The sequence below is a fragment of the Dermacentor andersoni genome, chromosome 1 (assembly GCF_023375885.2).
Source record: "Dermacentor andersoni chromosome 1, qqDerAnde1_hic_scaffold, whole genome shotgun sequence".
Lineage (NCBI taxonomy): Eukaryota > Metazoa > Arthropoda > Arachnida > Ixodida > Ixodidae > Dermacentor > Dermacentor andersoni.
In genome coordinates this window covers 71,112,297-71,130,910 of record NC_092814.1, presented here as the reverse complement: position 1 = coordinate 71,130,910, position 18,614 = coordinate 71,112,297, and the positions used below count along the sequence as shown (strand labels likewise).

The 18,614-nt window shown below is 47.3% G+C and overlaps 1 protein-coding gene across 1 annotated transcript in view; it reads left to right on the top strand.

Annotated features, from left to right (window-relative positions):
* The window catches only part of LOC126543091 (A.superbus venom factor 1-like), a 97,997-nt gene that overhangs the window by 67,914 nt on the left and 11,469 nt on the right, over positions 1-18,614 (top strand). The window contains exons 26-27 of the mRNA XM_050190227.2: positions 12,397-12,484; positions 16,421-16,595. Of these exons, the coding sequence (XP_050046184.2) occupies positions 12,397-12,484; positions 16,421-16,595 (263 nt within the window). The remainder of the gene's footprint in view (positions 1-12,396; positions 12,485-16,420; positions 16,596-18,614) is intronic.

Genomic DNA, 18,614 nt, shown 5'->3' with positions numbered 1-18,614 from the left:
TGGTCGGCAGCAAAGGAAGCAAGGCTCTTGCCTTTGGAGTCAATTTTAGTACTTCCCTATAGCTGGTGATGCGCGTTGAAGTCACCTGTGATAACCCAGGGGCCATTGTTCATTAGTAATATTTTCTTAAGTCGTTCGCCGTCAAAGTGACCCGCTGGGGATATGTAGTGTTACGTTTCGCCTACGACGCGCGGTATAGCAGGCGCGGATGCAACGGACGCCGGGGCTTCGTTCAAAGCGGCGGACATTTTGGCCCGTTCAGCGCCGCCGATACGCCTCCCCGCCAAGCGCGTCCAGGCATGTTTCAATGCCACGTGTCTTCAAGTGTGCGTGTGTGTGTGTGTGCATGTTGGTGCCCACGCTTCTCAAAGCGCGGCAGCCGGGGAGAGGAGCTCCCCAAGTGTGAAGCGAGGAGGTCTGACCGGCGCCGGCCTGGCGGATGCGTCACTACACTCGTCTCAACGTGTCTCTCCGCCTGTCCGTGCCCCGCCGTCACGTGGCCTCGTCACGAGGCCTTCCTCTTGCCCTCGACTCCGAGAGTATAAGAGCAGCTGCCCCCGGACGCCAAGAGAGAGGCTCCGATTTCATCCGTTGAGTTACGTGCTCTCCCGTCTCTCCACTTCGGTCGACCTGACCGCCCGCTCTTTTGCGATGCTAGAATAAACAAGTTGTTCTGTTACCAGTCGACTCATGCTTTGCCAGGACCTTCGGATGCTTCCAGTTGTGCCCCAGGCCGCCAGGCCAACGCTACCCTTGGGGCTTGCGACCCATTTGCAACAACGGGCGTCAGCGCTGAGATTACAACTGTCTGCCAGCGGTGAGATCGCGACAATGGAGGCCAGCAGCGAAGATATGCGGTTGACTGTATGCTGAGCCGCACAACGACCATCCGGGAGTACTGCAACGAGCCCTGTGTGATGACTGGTTGCCTGCAGCGGAACGACTGCGCTGAATTCTTGGCTGCGAGGTTTGGTGAGTGCGGGACGTTCTTCTTCTGAGTTTTGCCAGGCTTTTGTTAGTGTCAGAAACAGAGCTGGTAATTGTGGTTGTCGTTGCTGCCGGGTTAGTTTGCGGCAAGACAATAGTAGGCAGTAGAGAAAGCAGCATTCAGAGCAGCCATGGATTTGAAGTCATTGGGCAAACCAAAATTGCTGGAGCTTGCAAGAGAGTTGGGTCTGGATGTCTCAGACAAACTCAGAAAACCAGAACTGCTAAGGGCTATTCTTGAGTTAGAAGCTGAGGATGACGAGCTGTCGGAATGCCTTGAGACCATTGAGGAGAGGGCAAAAAGACAGGAGCGCGAACTTAAAGAACAGAAAGAGAGACAGGAGCGTGAACTTAAAGAACAGAAAGAGAAAGATGAGCGTGAACGAAACGAACAGAAAGAAAAAGAAGAGCGTGAACGTAAAGAACAGATAGAACGAGAGCAACAAGAGAAAAAAAGAGAGCGCGACCGTCAACACGCTTTGGAAATGAAGCGTCTCGAGTTAGAGATGGAACGCGCTCGTAATGGAAGTCAGGCACACGGTGCAGGAGAACGAGTATTGTTCAAAATGACTGACCTGATGCGGCCGTTTAAGCTTGGAGAGGACATTGGTTTGTTCCTGGTTAACTTTGAGCGAACGTGCGAGAAGCAGGGGTTCTCTCGGGAAACGTGGCCACAGCGCTTGCTCACTTTGTTACCCGGCGAGGCGGCCGACGTAGTCGCTCGCTTGAATAGAGAGGAGGCAGAGGATTTCGACAAAGTGAAATCGAGTCTGCTAAAAAAGTACAGGCTGTCAGCGGAGGCGTTCCGTCGGAAGTTTCGGGAAAATGAGAAAGGTAAAAGTGAGTCATATACAGAGTTTGCCTACAGGCTTATGTCAAACATGCAGGAGTGGCTCAAAGAAGAGAAAGCGTTTGGTGACCACGAGAAAGTTCTGCAGTGTTTCGGGCTGGAACAGTTTTATAGTCGGTTACCTGAGAACGTGTGGTACTGGGTCTTGGATAGGCCAGACGTTAGTACAGTGGCTAAAGCCGCCGAGCTAGCCGAGGAGTTTGTGACGCGTCGGGCTCGCGGAGCTAAGGACGGTCAAAAGGGTGAATTTGGCTCCAAGTTTGAGAGGCCGAAGTTCACACCCATGAGAGCAAGGGGCGACACACGTAGTGCGGATGCTAGTGAAAGCAGTCCGACCGAACCTAAGGAGACGGCGGCAGCCGAAGCCGAACGCAGAAAGCGGTTCGAGACGAGGCAAGCGTGCGTTTGTTATACGTGTCAGAAGCCGGGTCACTTTTCGGCGCAGTGTCCAGAAACAAAAACAAAAGTCGTGTTTTTGTCATTATGCAGCACTGACGAGAACATGAAGCTTCTCGAGCCTTACATGCGAGACCTCCTCGTGAACGGGAAAGAGTGCCGAGTGCTTCGCGATTCCGCAGCTACGATGGATGTAGTTCACCCCTCTTACGTAGAACCCGATATGTTCACGGGCGAGTGTGCATGGATCAAGCAAGCCGTGGAAGCTCATAGCGTGTGTCTGCCCGTAGCAAAAGTGCTTATTGAACGACCTTTCGGAGCGCTTGAGACGGAGGCCGCAGTGTCATCTATGCTGCCCCCCCAGTACCCGTACCTATTTTCGAACAGGTCCGATCACCTCCTGCGCGAGAAGGGGCTTTTGTTTGGTGAGGCTAGCGTTCAGGCCTTAACCAGATCGAAGGTTCGGGAGCTCGCTGCAAAGGCGGTAGTTGCGGGGCCGACGTTGTCGAACAATGAGAAAGGATCAGAGGCGCAGCAAGCTGATATTCAGAGCACGTCCGAACTGAATAAAATTGAGCCTGTAGCGTTGAGGGCACCAGATACTGGAGAGGAAATTCCCGATGCGGGAAAGTTAGAAGAGCTATCTGCAGATTTGCTCATCGCGCCTACGTCAGACGGACTTAATAGGTTGCTAAAAGTCAGCCGGTCGGCTTTGATAGCCGAGCAAAAGAAGGATGGCAGCCTAGAAAACATACGCTGCATTGTCAAGGAAGGTATCACCAAGAAAAATGCTCGCTTTGTGGAAAGAGGTAGGGTCCTGTACCGGAAGTACCTAGACCGCAGGGGAGTGGAGTTCGATCATCTGATCGTGCCTCAATGCTATCGTCAGGATCTGTTGCGCTTGTCGCATGGGGGTTCGTGGTCCGGACACCTAGGAGTTAAGAAAACTAAGGACCGTCTCTTGCAAGAGTACTATTGGCCAGGGTGTTTTCGGGACGCAGACCACTTTGTGAAGACATGTGACACCTGTCAGCGGGTGGGCAAACCAGGGGACAAATCGAGGGCGCCGTTGAAGTTGGTGCCTATCATTACGGAGCCTTTTAGACGGCTCGTTATTGATACAGTGGGACCTCTGCCGGTAACGGCCACGGGGTACAGACACATATTGACTGTGATCTGCCCAGCGACAAAGTTCCCTGAAGCAGTGCCGCTTAAAGAACTCAGCTCAGTTGAGATAGTCAATGCACTACTGTCCATATTTGCGCGAGTTGGTTTTCCTGCGGAAATCCAATCAGATCAGGGCACAGTGTTTACTAGCGCTTTGACGACAGCCTTTCTCGAAAGGTGTGGGGTAAAGCTGTTACACAGCTCAGTGTACCACCCACAGTCGAATTCCGTTGAGAAGCTCCACTCCGTCATGAAGCGCGAGTTGAGAGCATTGTGGTTTGCACAACAAACTGACTGGGAGCTGTGTCTGCCTGGGGTGATGTTTGCATTGAGCACAGCGCCGCATGCGGCTACGGGGTTTTCGCCAGCTGAGCTAGTGTACGGTCGCTCGCTGCGATCTCCGCTTCGCATGCTTCGAGAATCGTGGGAAGGCAGGGGCGACGACCCAGTCGTGGTGGAGTACGTGCTTAGGCTCCTCGAACGCTTAAGAAGGGCACAGGAGTTGTCAGGTGAAGCAATGGCAAAGGCCCAGCAGAGGGCCAAGGTTTATTATGATCGGACAGCCAGGGCCCGTCGTTTTGAGGTGGGCGATGAGGTCATGATATTGCTCACGTCGCTAAAGAACAAACTCGACGTGCAGTGGGAGGGCCCAGCACGGATTGTTCAAAAACTGTCGGACGTTAACTACGTGGTGAGTCTGCCAGGAAAGCGGAAAGCACAGCAAGTTTACCACTGTAATCTGCTCAAACCCTATAAACAACGGGAAGCAGTGGTGTGCATGATGGTAAACGTTCCCGAAGAGCTTCCGGTCGAGCTTCCGGGACTAGGCTGAGTGACGAACAGGAAAGACACCGATCAAGTCATTAGTGACTTAATCAGTAAAGCACCGCTGTCGCCTGAGCAGAAAACCGAACTACACCAGCTCTTACAAGAGTTTCAAGGTCTGTTCTCTGAGAGGCCTGGTAGGACTTCTGTCCTTACTCATGACATAGAACTTACATCCCCAGAGCCAGTGCGATCCAAGGCGTACCGGGTGTCACCCCACAAGAGCGATATTATGGAGGCTGAGGTAAAGAAATTGCTACAGCTCGGAGTTATTGAGGCGCGTGAAAGTGATTATACCTCCCCTTTGATTTTAGTTGAGGTACCGGGCAAGGAACCTCGTCCTTGCGTCGACTACCGCAGGCTTAATTCCATCACTAAGGATCAAATTTATCCGATCCCTAACATCGAGGAGCGCCTTGAGAAAGTTAGTAGCGCTCAGTTTATTTCCACCCTAGATCTTGTCAGGGGTTATTGGCAGGTTCCACTTACAGAAGAGGCTAGTAGGTATGCGGCGTTCATTTCACCAATGGGAACGTTCCGTCCTAAAGTTTTGAGTTTTGGTTTGAAGAACGCGCCATACTGCTTTTCAAGCCTCATGGATAAAGTGTTGCGGGCACAGCAAGAATTCGCTTTACCGTATCTAGACGACGTAGCGATATTCTCCGCATCCTGGCCTGAGCATATGGCCCACTTGCGGGCAGTGCTAACCCGCCTGCGCGATGCGCGCTTGACAGTCAAGGCTCCCAAGTGCCAGTTAGCACAGGCCGAGGTTGTCTACCTCGGTCACGTGATTGGACGGGGTCGTCGCCGCCCCTCTGAAATAAAAGTGGCCGCTGTGCGAGACTTCCCGCAACCACGCACGAAGACCGATATTCGGTCGTTCTAAGGTGTCGCCGGCTACTATCAGAGGTACATCCCCAGGTACTCTGATATCGCGGCTCCCCTGACGGATGCTCTAAGAAAAACAGAGCCCCAAACAGTCGTATGGGACGAGACAAAGGAAAGAGCTTTTAGCGCCCTAAAGAGCGCCCTAACAAGCCAGCCTGTGCTACGATCACCAGACTACACAAAAGGGTTCGTTGTTCAGTGCGATGCTAGTTAGCGAGGCATGGGCGTTGTACTGTGCCAACGGGAAAATGGAGAAGTGGAACACCCCGTCCTGTATGCTAGTCGTAAGCTGACCAGTCGTGAGCAGGCGTACAGCGCCACCGAGAAAGAGTGTGCGTGTCTCGTGTGGGCCGTTCAGAAATTGTCATGCTACCTAGCCGGCTCGAGGTTTATCATTGAGACGGATCACTGCCCTCTCCAATGGCTGCAGACCATCTCTCCCAAAAATGGCCGCCTCCTGCGCTGGAGCCTCGCTTTGCAACAATATTCCTTTGAGGTGCGTTACAAAAAGGGGAGTCTCAACGGTAACGCCGATGGCTTAAGTCGACGCCCCTAACGTAGGAATCAGCCTCAAAGTTGTTTGTTACTGATGTTTTTCTTCCTGAGGCAGGATTTTTAACATATTGCTTTTGTGTAGTGTTTCAAAGTGATGACGTGCTTTCTAGTGCAATTTTCCAATTTGTGGACGTGTTCTGAGTGTTGCTAGACTACTGTAAGGAACTAGGCAGTGGTATAAAAGGGGAAAGAGCCTGGCAGGACTTAGTGAGGGTTGTTTCGTGCTTGCTGACTGAGCGGTTCAGTTTCGGCGTAGTTCTAACGTTTGCGGCGAACGAGAACAAAAATGTCAACTCTCCCGAAGTCACTTTGCAGTGTCTTGTGTGAACCTGAACAAGAGAACGAGGCCTTCTCTGTGCGCTGCGCTCAAGAAATGCCGAAGGACGCCCGACTTCGGTTATGAGCATCATCGAGCGACATCCCTCCGGACAGCGGATGCAGTCCCCTGACCATCGGGATCTCCTTCCCCCGGCGGGGCGGTCTGTTACGTTTCGCCTACGACGCGCGGTATAGCCGGCGCGGATGCAACGGACGCCGGGGCTTCGTTCAAAGCGGCGGACATTTTGGCCCGTTCAGCGCCGCCGATACGCCTCCCCGCCAAGCGCGTCCAGGCATGTTTCAATGCCACGTGTCTTCAAGTGTGCGTGTGTGTGTGTGTGCATGTTGGTGCCCACGCTTGTCAAAGCGCGGCAGCCGGGGAGAGGACCTCCCCAAGTGTGAAGCGAGGAGGTCTGACCAGCGCCGGCCTGGCGGATGCGTCACTACACTCGTCTCAACGTGTCTCTCCGCCTGCCCGTGCCCCGCCGTCACGTGGCCTCGTCACGAGGCCTTCCTCTTGCCCTCGACTCCGAGAGTATAAGAGCAGCTGCCCCCGGACGCCAAGAGAGAGGCTCCGATTTCATCCGTTGAGTTACGTGCTCTCCCGTCTCTCCACTTCGGTCGACCTGACCGCCCGCTCTTTTGCGATGCTAGAATAAACAAGTTGTTCTGTTACCAGTCGACTCATGCTTTGCCAGGACCTTCGGATGCTTCCAGTTGTGCCCCAGGCCGCCAGGCCAACGCTACCCTTGGGGCTTGCGACCTATTTGCAACAACGGGCGTCAGCGCTGAGATTACAACAGTAGGCTCCAATTAGTGTAAATGACACATTCTTCTTTTGGACATTTAGGCAGACATATTGCTTGTCGTCATGAGACTCAATCGCGTTAGCGACATATGTTAAGTCCGCGCGGATGTAGATGATCACTTTCGTGCTCGCACCGCATGTGGACGAGACGAAAGATTCATAACCGGACAGTCTGAGTGGAGTTGATGTATTTGGTTCGCAAATGACCAGTATGGGGAAGCGATTTGTAAAAATGAATTGGCGAAAGTCTGATATACGAGTCCTAAGACCCCTGGCATTCCACTGAAAGATCGACGCACTTTTGAGTTCAGTGCAGAAGGGAACTAGTGGTCGAGTTATGATGCTTAAACGATGCTAGCAAGCACTGGATTTAGTGCATCCAGTATTTGCAGAGCGCTTCGAGCTGCTGGTGTTTGCAGCTTGTTCAGTATAATGCGCATTGTATTAATTAGCGATTGCAGCATATCAGCCACCTGCCTGTCTTGGTCGCACAAATCGCCGACAGTAGACGTCGGGGGTTGTCCAGCGAAAGTTTGCTGTGATTCTGTTGGTGAATGTTGTCGTTTCGGTAGAGCCGGCCCAGATTCGGCAGATGTGGTCTTCTCAGTGGACTTACTCTTCGCGGTCCTTTCCACATTGTCTGGCCTGGGCGGTGGAGGAGGAGGTGGTGTTGTAGGAAGTGGCATGCGCCTTCCTTGAGGAGCGCCGGCGACGTGAACGTCGCTTCCTGATTTTATCGGCGGCTTCGCGATGAGATGAATGATCTCTCGCCATCTCTTTCAAGATGGCCATTTCCTTCTTAATATGTGGGCATTTCTTCGATGAAGCTTCATGTGATCCTCCGCAGTTGTAACATTTCATTACAGTCACGCCACATTTATCTGCAGCGTGGGGCTCTCCGCAGCGGGGGCATGCTGCCTGATTTTCGCAGACGCTGCTCACGTGTCCCAGTTTCATGCATTTGCGGCACTGAAGTGGTTTTGCAATGAAAGACCGCACTGCATGTCTGAAGTGTCCCACCTTAACATGCGAGGGTATATATTTGCCCTTGAATGGTATTTTCACGCAGCGTGAACTGCCTAGCCGCTTAACATTAACGATGACCTCATCATTGGCTGGCTTGATAAGAATCGGCAATCGTTATTAAGGATGGTGACGTCTACGTCGCAGATAACGCCCGTGGCTACGTCAGATCCCAGAGGGATATAAGAGCGGACCTGAATGCCATCGAGGTCCGTTACGCTGCGTAGATTGGTCAAAGCAGCCGCATGCTGAACATCAACCGCCAGTAGATTTTTTCGGGTGTTCACTCGAATGTCCAATATTTCATTTGGCACCAGGGCTTCCAGTGACATCGACACAGATTGCCTGTTAAGTAGCTTCATGTTGACGGTGGGAAGCAGGGGCACAAATATGATGGTATTGGCGTTCGGCTTCTGCGTCTGTCTCACTGTTTGCGTGCTTGAAGATGAGGACGTCCTGGTGTTCCTTCTCTTCGCTCTGCGGCTCTGCACAAGCTGGAAGTCGTCATCGGAAGTGTCCTCACTGCTGAGAGAGTAGACATGGGTGTCCTCGCTGTCGGTGTCGCTCTGCTGACCGATCCGCTTCCTGGAGGCGGCCGCCGCTGACGCCGCCGTCACCGGCAGACGTGCGGGGTCGTCCACTTCCATCACGACCGAGCAGGGAGCGAGGACCAGCGGATGAACTTAGGTTTTCACAGAAATAAACCGGAGCTAGAAAGAACAGCGCTGTATCAAAAGACACTTCGTCGTCGTCCAGTATCATTAAAGTAAACCAGTAAGTCAATGCGGAAAATCTGCTTGAACGTTGCCCAGTGTCATACCGCGCTGTTCCCGTGGCAGCTGTAACCGCCGAAGTCTAAACTTACTTCGACACGTGGAGGTTTCTTTAGTTGGTTGCGCATTTATTTCCTACGCCACCCCAATTTAGGTATGTACATACCGTTCATCTAAGGCAACGAACATAAAAAACAGACCTATCGGCATAGAGAGAGCCGAAAATAGAATCGCTCACTATTGGCGGTTGCGGCAAAGCCACGGTTGCCATAGCCACGACACGGGCGCACGGTGAAGTCACCAGGCAAGTTTTGTGGAGAACGCGGGCTTGCGCGCAATCTTTATGCGAATTTCGGACACGTTCGATTAAAACATTCAAGTCGTCTGGAGTACTTCGGGGGTCGACAGATTGGTTTTTTTTATACGTGTAAAAGCTGAACCCGGAACTGTGAGAGGCGCCGTGTAGTGATAGACTGCGAATTAATTTATATAAATGTTTCCGCTTCTGCCCAAATTCTCGGCACGCAGGTGCTTTTCGCGTTGTGGCACCATCAGAACACGATGGCCGCAAATTACGCTCGTGACGTCGCGCTCGCCGGCAGAACGCCCCAATCACTGCGCAGCTGGCGGTTCTAGTTTTAAACTTATTAGGCAGTGCGATAATACAAGCGCGGGTCCCACAGCTCGAAGACTATCAGGAGGACCTCTTATGAAGAAAAATAGGAAAGACCCATAATCTATATGCGTATGCACATGGCAACTAAACCAAATCAAACCAATTATTTATTTATTTATTTATTTATTTATTTATTTATTTATTTATTTATTTATTTATTTATTATAGATTACAAGGGAAGTGGGGAAAGAAACTGTAGCAAACGTATATAAATACAGGCATGTACACATGTGCGACTGCGCCATAAACATACAAACAGGTTAAACGACAAAGATACTCGCAAACAAGACAATTATATTATGCACGGGTCTAGTATGATGGCATAAAATAAACTGAACAAATAACATGCACTGCGCCACCCAAGGTATAGATACCAAGAATACGCAGACGCATAAGACAGAATTCTTAAAGCAACTTATTTCATCCGTTAAAAAAAAAGTATTATGCGGTTTCTTCTGCGTAAAAGCTAAAACCGCAGTCAAAATAAGCAGCCATTTTTGCCGCCGATATCGGTCATAAGTAAGCCAGGTCAATAGAAAAGTTTAGAGTCTTGTTTTGATAGTATGTTTGAGGCGTGTAGTTTAAATGCGTCTGTAGAATTTTTTTTTTTCCGTTTCGAGTATGATCTAACTTTTTCAATATAGAGTAGGGGGATCTCATAATGCAGAATTTTGTCACAGTAGCCCGTTCTGGAACGCGGCGTATTCCAGATATACACACTAAATTTTAATTTTAATATCGATACAAGAAAAGGTAATGAATGGGGGCATTTAAATATTTACATACAAACACACAAGTACAGGCACAAAATAATATTAGAAAAAGTACTAGGTAGGAATAAAATACAACCAGAGGTTCATATATCCCTTTAGAATAAAAAATGACGGCTACAAGGTTATTAATAAGGTGCCTTTTTAAGATACAAGCCTTTCTTTTTTTTTAACATCGTACGAAAGCTGGCTCCAAAGTGTGCTGCCCTCAGGCAATTATCCATGGTTAGTTCTGACTTAAGGAATGTACGAGAAATTATATTGTCAAAAAATATTGTGTGATTAGGATGTGCTCTTGTAGAGAGCATGATTATTTTTTCGATGCGCAGCTCGTTTTGGTAAACCTGAAATTTAAACAAAATAACTTTATGTTTTTGAAAGGTAGCAGGTCGACAATATGTTTGCAAGGACCGTCTGCTATCCAGAACGGTTTCTCCGGTGATGGTGCCTAGGGATATTCGAGACCACTTGCTCTCCTTGCTTGCCAAAGTTGCACTCATTTCGAGTTCACTTAGTGCGGAGCGCTGTTGCTATTGCTCGCAGTTAGCGCGTTGCGGACGTCTGCATACTCTTGTAGTTGAGGGAGCTCGCAGATTCAAAAATTCCGTTTAAAAACGTTACACGTGTTTTTCCAGGAAGCCACTGTGCGTATGGACACTCTCGATGATAAAGAAAGTGGGGGTCCTTAAAATCATGAATCGGCACGTCATATATGTCCTGCATTAATTCCCTGTGCTTAGTCTGAGCTCTTGATTTTGTGGCGGCTGAAGATGTAAAATCCGTACGCGTATAGCAGGTGTTTGTTCTCGACGAGAGGCGCTATTGAAGATTAATGTAAATGAATGCATCGTAAAGCGACGTTAGAACGTACCGTGGAGAGTGCCGCATAGTTTTTCTGATTATTCATAAACGAAGCGAGATTTTGGATCCCAATACCATAGCACGAAGAGGTCGGATATTCGATGGATGTATGATGCGACGGCTATAATTTGGATGTTTCAAACACTGTTGATATAGTATACATAACAAAAAAGAAACTGGAATACTTCACTGACTACTCGATTCCTCCCCGACTACCCGCTCACGCCCCCGAACTTGCCATTGGTGAAACACATCCTGGTGTACGCGTCCGCCAATACGCTCCTCAGATCCAGGTCACCACCCCTACCACCACCGACTACTTCCAACACCGCCATGATATTTCTACACCTGTACCTATCGTTTGCGAATTAAAAGTTCAGACTTAGCGTTATATCAGTTGAGTTATTCGCTGTAGCCTGGGCAATTTGCTCAGCCGGAGACGGACACGGTACGCCCATTTTCTAGCTTATGACGGTTGACCGTACTAGAGACGGGCATAGATTAGAGCGCTCGTCTTGAAGTCATATAAGCGCTGGTTGGGTTCCCCACACAACCCCTGAATTTCTTATGTTTTGCGAGAATAACCTAAAGTTACTGCGCACGGATAAAGATATTCAGCCCATGCCCTAATGTGTATCTGCTGGTCACAGCAAAAATAAAAATGTTTCCGCCTCTGCGCGATATGACTGCCACTTGCACGTACTTGTTTTTACCATCCTACAAACATGCGGGCCTTCTTTCTCTGAATCTTAGTCCTGCTCACAGTGAACTAAACCGTGTTCCGTAAGTTTTCTGGCTGACTGAAACAATAAATGCAAAATAGGTTTGCCTGAAACGGTCCATTTGTCACATTTTATCTTGACAAGATCAATCTGGCTCATTACGCACAATTTTGGATACACATGTGCGCTAAAACATTTAGTCAAAACGTATCAGCTATCCCGCTTAGTCTAAACTAAATTCGAGCTAATGTAATTCATTAGTTACGTAAACGTCGCAGACTATCGGTGGCATTCCCCGTCGCTTGAAATCAGTTTAGCCAGCATGTACATGGTCATATGCGAAAGCCTCACAGCAGCTGACCAATTTCATGTTAAGCAAGAAGTCTGTCACGCGAGGGAAAATAAGGTTCTTATTTTTTTTTAGAGACATACTACTCGAATCCGGTTGAAATTTGTAGAATATACTCGCAGTCCACAAAAGGTGAGACCCCATCAAAATCTGGCGTCCTGCCACATTGTCTAGGCGAGCGCAATAGAACTGGCGATGATTTATCAATTGGCGCAATTTGTTTTGGCTTACCTATTGCTATAAGCAAGAAGTGTGGTCCAGCAGTTAATTTGTTGATGACCCATTGAAAGGACGCAGACTAACACATAACCTGTGACCTACGGCACTGCGCAATGATCTAGTTTACGACTACATGTTACTTCGCTACCACTAAGGCGTTTCGCTTATTTTTGATTTTTTGTTGTTGTTGTTTTATTTTATGCGCACAGCCCGCTTACGGATGCTCCAGATGGTATGGTCATTTTCGAAGTTGGCCTGCTGACAGGATTCAAGCCCAACCTTACAGACTTGGAAAATGTGCGTGACATGACCTTTTTTTTGTTGTTGTCTTTCTTTCTGTTTGCTCCGCGAAGTGTTGCGTCATCACCGAAATATGCCAGCGTGGTTGTGTTGGCGTTCGCTCACCATTCTCGCCTGCAGCGCCTGTCTGTGCTCAAAATATGTCGCGCGCTTTAAAACTACCTTTGTTGCCAACATTCCGTCTACATTTTGTAACCAAGAGCGGTATTCGAAAGCGTTCCACACACACAAAAAAAAAATGTTTTCGCCTCTGCTCGTTGCCACGTTGGGTGTAAAGAAAGCTCTACGTATAATTCAAGGTTCCACCTCTATATGAAAGTACGTGGATGACATTTCCATCTGGATTTTGTTTACAAGCATAGCAAACTTGGGACGATCCTGCAAAGCGCAACCTCTCCATAAAAATTCTGGCCTGATCGTCTCGTCTCGATTTTCGCAGAAGTCTTAGTTTTTTCTGTTTTCTAGTCAGAGGCGGGCTTTCAACTAGTACGAAGTTAATGAACGGCAGTTACCAGTTTTGGTGGGCAATCCATGTAAAGGTCAAAGCCGTTACCGTAAACGCGCAGTTGATACAATGGTTGTTTCACCGGCCCTAAGGATACGCGTTTAAATAAATCCATGGGGCGTCGATTGGAGCAGTGACCCTCTTTACATGCTAACCTGCACGTGGCGCTCGTTATCAGCAGAGTACTGCATCAGCTGCCATTTTTTGCAGTCATCAGGCTGCCAATATAAGAGTCTGGAAATCATTCAATGACAGTGATTAAAGACGGCATTTTGATAACTACAACAGCAGGCGTCGTCAGAGAATGCTTTAGTAGAACTTAAGAGATTGCCTGTATATATGCTTTCAAGTATCCAAGACATTGCTAACTCATTTGACCGACCTCCAGCAGATTCACACTGGCCTAGCTCTCCTTCAGGTTTTGCGCACCACACAGAACTCTCATTTTCATATGGCACGCTCAATAACCTTCTTGTCTTGAGCGTTATCCAGGCTAAGCGTGACCTGCAGTGGTCGTTAGAGGTACTTCAGCGTCAATGGACCATTCCTACGCGCTATTCAATGCGACAAACTCCGATGGCTCAAGCACAATTTACAGCTGTGGAGCACAGATCAATCTTGTAGGCCATACATATGTAAGTTTTCACGGACTAATGGGTAATTACCTATTTAATCGCAAGCATAGCGATGTTCGTAATCGCGGAATTGATATTGCACAGGCAAGTCACTTCCATGGTCTGCTTTTTACTATACTGTCACCGAGTGCGGAACTATTGCCGCTGCGCTTCAAATGCTGAACTCCTGCAGACGCAGAGACCTTGAGGTGCTCTTCGATTCGGAAACTGCCCGCCAAAATACGCAACGCGGCTCCTGTCTCAACAGGTTTGGACAGCAGGCTATGTATATTAACCAAAGCGTCTACAATAAACACGGTTTTAACGTTAGCTTAGTAAAGTGGCGGACTGGGCTAGTTGGTAACCCAAACTAAACGTGAACAGCGCAAAAGCAGGGCGGGGATAAAAACGAGACGAGACAAGCGCTGTCCCGTCCCGTCTCGTTTTCGTCCCCGCGCTGCATTTGCGCTGTTCGCGTTTAATGTCAAGTTCCGACAAATTCCGTCCCACGACTGAGTTGCTGAGAAAGAAGCTGCCGCTCGCCTCGCATAAACGGTATGCACTTAGCAACGTCATGCACTTGCAGCCACAAGGATGCATGCCACTTTAAAATCTGTGGTCCAGGCTCACTTCGTTATCGCTACGACGCCCTCTCAAGCCACCATCCATTACCAAGCGAGAAGAAAGGGGGTTAACCGAGGGGCCCGATTTTTGTTAGTCGTATCGTAAGAAGCCAACGACCACTGACACCAAGGACAACATAGGGGAAATTACTTGTGCTTTATAAATAAATAAATAAACGATAAATTAATGGAAATTTCAATTTCAGTGTTCAGTTCAGTGTCAGTGTTTGTTGGCTTCTTATGACATCCATTACCAAGGGCTTTCACCGAGTACATATTTCACTTTTGTACCGTATTCGCACACGTTGGTACCTCACGCTACATGGCTTCATAAGAAAGGTCGGGACTATTCGCCGCACTGCGCCACCTATAATATATTTTTCTATATGTTTACTTGATACCTCAGCGGGCCACAACTGAGGGCCACGACATGATGGAGTAGAAGAAACAGCGCAGCCAGACGCGCAGAATAAAAAGAATATTTAAATGAATTACGACGGAATTAAAACTGTAATTACGAGTATACTGTATCAAGAAATGACCGTTAGGCTGCGCCAGAAAGAACGTACAAGTGTGATTCTTGTCAAAACTACCAGGAAAAGCGATGCGGTAACGGACTGTTCAAAAAAATATTTGAAAACATCCTTCTTGGCAACAAAGCTCGTGAATTAAATATTGATATCTATGTCACGTCTCACGACTGCAATTCAACTAAAGTTATTCATCAAATTTAGACAGATTCTACCATGTATTACATTTTACATGCTTTTTAATTCTCTACTTTTGTCCTAATAAATAGGTTTTGCAATCCTGCACGGGTATACAATACGGACATATACAACATCTGTCATAGAAATTATATGTAAAACGTAAAGTTATTTTTATTATGCTCTATAAATGATGGTCAGTGATCTGTGAACCACATCGAACCGCGCTGCCAAAGACCCTTCCAAAGAAAGTTTCTTCATGGTGTGTCTTATGAAACGCGTACGAGCACCGAAAAGCCTGTTTCTTTTTCTTTTTTTTTTGTTTTTTTTTACCTCACTTGGTCAGTGACTGCAACGTCTTCATCATGTTGCCTGACCACACGAAATTTCGTCGAACCCTTCATAATGCACATGTCGCAGTGTTCATTGGCCCGTTTTGCCATTTCGTCTGCCCGGTTGTTCTCAGATAATCCAATGTGGCTGGGCACCCAGTAAAATACATGATGACATTCTGCGCTCAGCACATATACCGCAAGTCACGGATTTATCAAGTTCGTGCGATGAAAAGTGAGTTTTATTCCAATGAAGTGTATTCTGAACACATTTTTTTAAAATTTAAAGTCAGTTGCAAGCCATTAATGACACCACGATATCAAGTAAGCGGCTATTTATTCATATCCGGTCATTTCTACAAGAGACCTTGGGAAACAGCAGGCAATCATTGGCAAAAGATGGACACTGTAATTCAGCTTTGTCTATGCGAAGGTCGTTTATGAAAATAAAGAATAAGCAGCCAGACGACATAACACTGGGGGTACACCTAAGGCCAATGATGATGAAATGTGGGCGAATAGTGAAAGCATCAGCCAAGCTCCAACGATGCGACAACGGGAGTTGCCTTTGTCGTGGTCCTGTTGAAGACAAGTCGCCTTGTCAAAATGTTGGCGCCAGGCTGAGGCCTCCCTTTTTCGCGCACAGTTCATCTATCGAAGTATCCATCTGCTGCTTCAAAGATACAAGAGAAACAACCTGAAAAGGCGTTAGTTTTCTTCTGTTTGCTTATTTTCTTCTTTTTCCAAGTGATCAGGCACATACTTATCTGTAGAAGGCAATATGGCATGCTTAAAGAAAAACCGCTGCATATTTGTTCACTTTTCCTCTGCAGCACTACATCAGTTAAAAACGTTTCATGTAATTCTGTGCAGTGGTCAGGTATATCAGTATCAAGCGGTAGGTCATCTAAAAATATGGCTTTGGAATCAGCTAGTAAGAAGTTGTTTTCATCGGTATATCAAAAGTACAGTAAATGTCAAGCTGCTGAAAGACCACCCATTTTGAGCAGCCTTCCTGCAGGATCTTACCCGTAATCCTCGTATTTCACTTTACTGCTCTTTTACTGGATTTGCGCTAACTCATATGCCACGAGCAATGTTTTTTACCTTGTGGCTACACAACGTTACGGTTTCTTTTTTACGCACATGCAGCTCATCAGAGACAAAAGGATCGACGCTTACAATCTAGCAAGCCGCAAGATTGACTTTTATGTCCCCTCCATTTCAAGAAACACGACAACCTGTGTCAACTTCTCCCTTGAGCAAGAATTCAATGCTGGCCAACTGCAGTCAAGCTACGTGAAAGTCTATGCTTACTACGAGCCAGGTACGGTGTTTATTGATTCCTTATTTTTGGAGTCTTCCCATACACTAAGGGCAAAGAGTCATTGACGATATAAGCTGGCTTTTGCTTGATTTACCGAAAATAGGCGCAAAAGTGATAACAATAGTTATTTCTAGGATACAAGAAAAGTAAGAAATGCAGTCTAATGTGTTAGAGTCAACTGGCGCACGAGTTAATATGGTGCAGCACATATTTATTTGGGTTTGCTACCTGCAGCGCGAATTGTGCAGCTGAACATCATGGCATACAATGGCAAACAAATTCCCGCAAGATTCTATTTCACGCAGACTCGCGAAATGCAATGTTGAATATATAGCGGGTGTTTTAGCAAACACTTCCAAATGTTATTTTTAAATTGCCTGCGGCAGATAGCACAATTATAGTCCTTGAGCTGGTCTACTCGAAGAGGTTGACATTACTTGCACAAAGAAATGAACTGTATATATTCACTAATTAAATTTTTAACTAGTTATCTCAGGGCACTTATTGCAATTTACAAATTCCAGCTGGGGAGTTCTCAAGGCGGATCCACTTGGAACGAATTCTCAGTATGACACCAGTTTCCAGATACTAATTCCTGAACTTTGTTATGAAATGCATTGACGTTCCAGCTACATCTGTGCTTGAATGCATAAAGCAACGTTTTGTTAAGAAAGTAGAACGACAGTGCATTATTACCGCAAGTTTGACGGCGCATACCTCGTAAATGGGGTCATGCACACAATTATTTTGAAGTGGATATGCCTTGCAGTCTCATCCGCTAGAATTTGTAAATTGCAATATGTGACATAAGATAATTAGTTAGAAACTTGATTAGTAAATTTTTCCGAATTAGTCGATTATGTATTTCAATTCTTTGTGCACGTAATGTGCGCCGCTTCGAGTAGACCAACTCATGGGCCAGAATTCTGCTATCTGCCACAGGTAATTGTTTATAAATTTTGAAACTGTTTGCTGGAACATCGTGTATAACAAGTGTTTCACCGAAGAGTTCAGTGAGTCTTCGAAACACTCCAGTAAAAGGGGTTATTCCTCCCGCGATATTTTGTTTGCTCCAGAAGGCATAAGACAATTTTCGATACGCTGATAAACTCTAGCTTTATTAAGTTCACTCATTAACGTTTAACTAATTACTTTCGTGCAAGTCTTGCAATGGTGGTATTGAAGCTAGTCAGTTCATGCTCAAAGAATGTTTCATCAAAAGCGATCAGTTATGAAATATTCGTCTCCAAAAGCAGCCGCAAAATACATCGGCATTCTTTTACTGCGCAATGCGTAAAAGACAGGCTTTCTATGACAATAATACGTCGAACATCAATAATTATCCACCCGTGCAAATACCGTGTATCCCCTAAGCCCCCCCCCCCCCCCGCTTCCCTAGAAGAAAAGAACAGAGTAACCTCTTTATGTCATACTGCATTGTTTTTAAAACTCCTCTACCAGGCCCCGCCAGATATTCATGTTTAAGCATTAAGTTACCATGCTCTGTTTCATGAAGCGTTATCCTTGAAGAATTTTCAAAACGACTCAGTACTAGAGGAAATACATACAAAATGTTGCGAGGAGATCACGCTATAAACGAGCTACACCCTCCAGCAGCGATAGTTTCTTCCCACTGCCTCGACTGTAGTATCTGCAAGCAAATTGCTCCCTTGCCTCGATCCTATATACATCGTCGCTGAACACTCACGTTAAATTTACGTTACGTGTCCCGGCTCCATTTCGCTTTATTTCTCTTCCGCCATTTGATGCACGGCGCAATTCATGTGACGTTCTTGAGTGCTCTGGGTTACACGGGAATTCCCCTGCCGTTTTCGCTGCTGATCTGTTCTCTGACGTCGAATAGGCGGGATCTGTGACGCTGACGGCAGGGTAATACCGAACCCTGGTGAGGAGCATTTTAAGAATTAGCTAAGGGCTTTAATTGAACACTTGAGATAGTACGCTTCATTGCTGAGCTACAGGCGTCATAGATAGGCCAGAGGACCTTTTTCCTGTTTT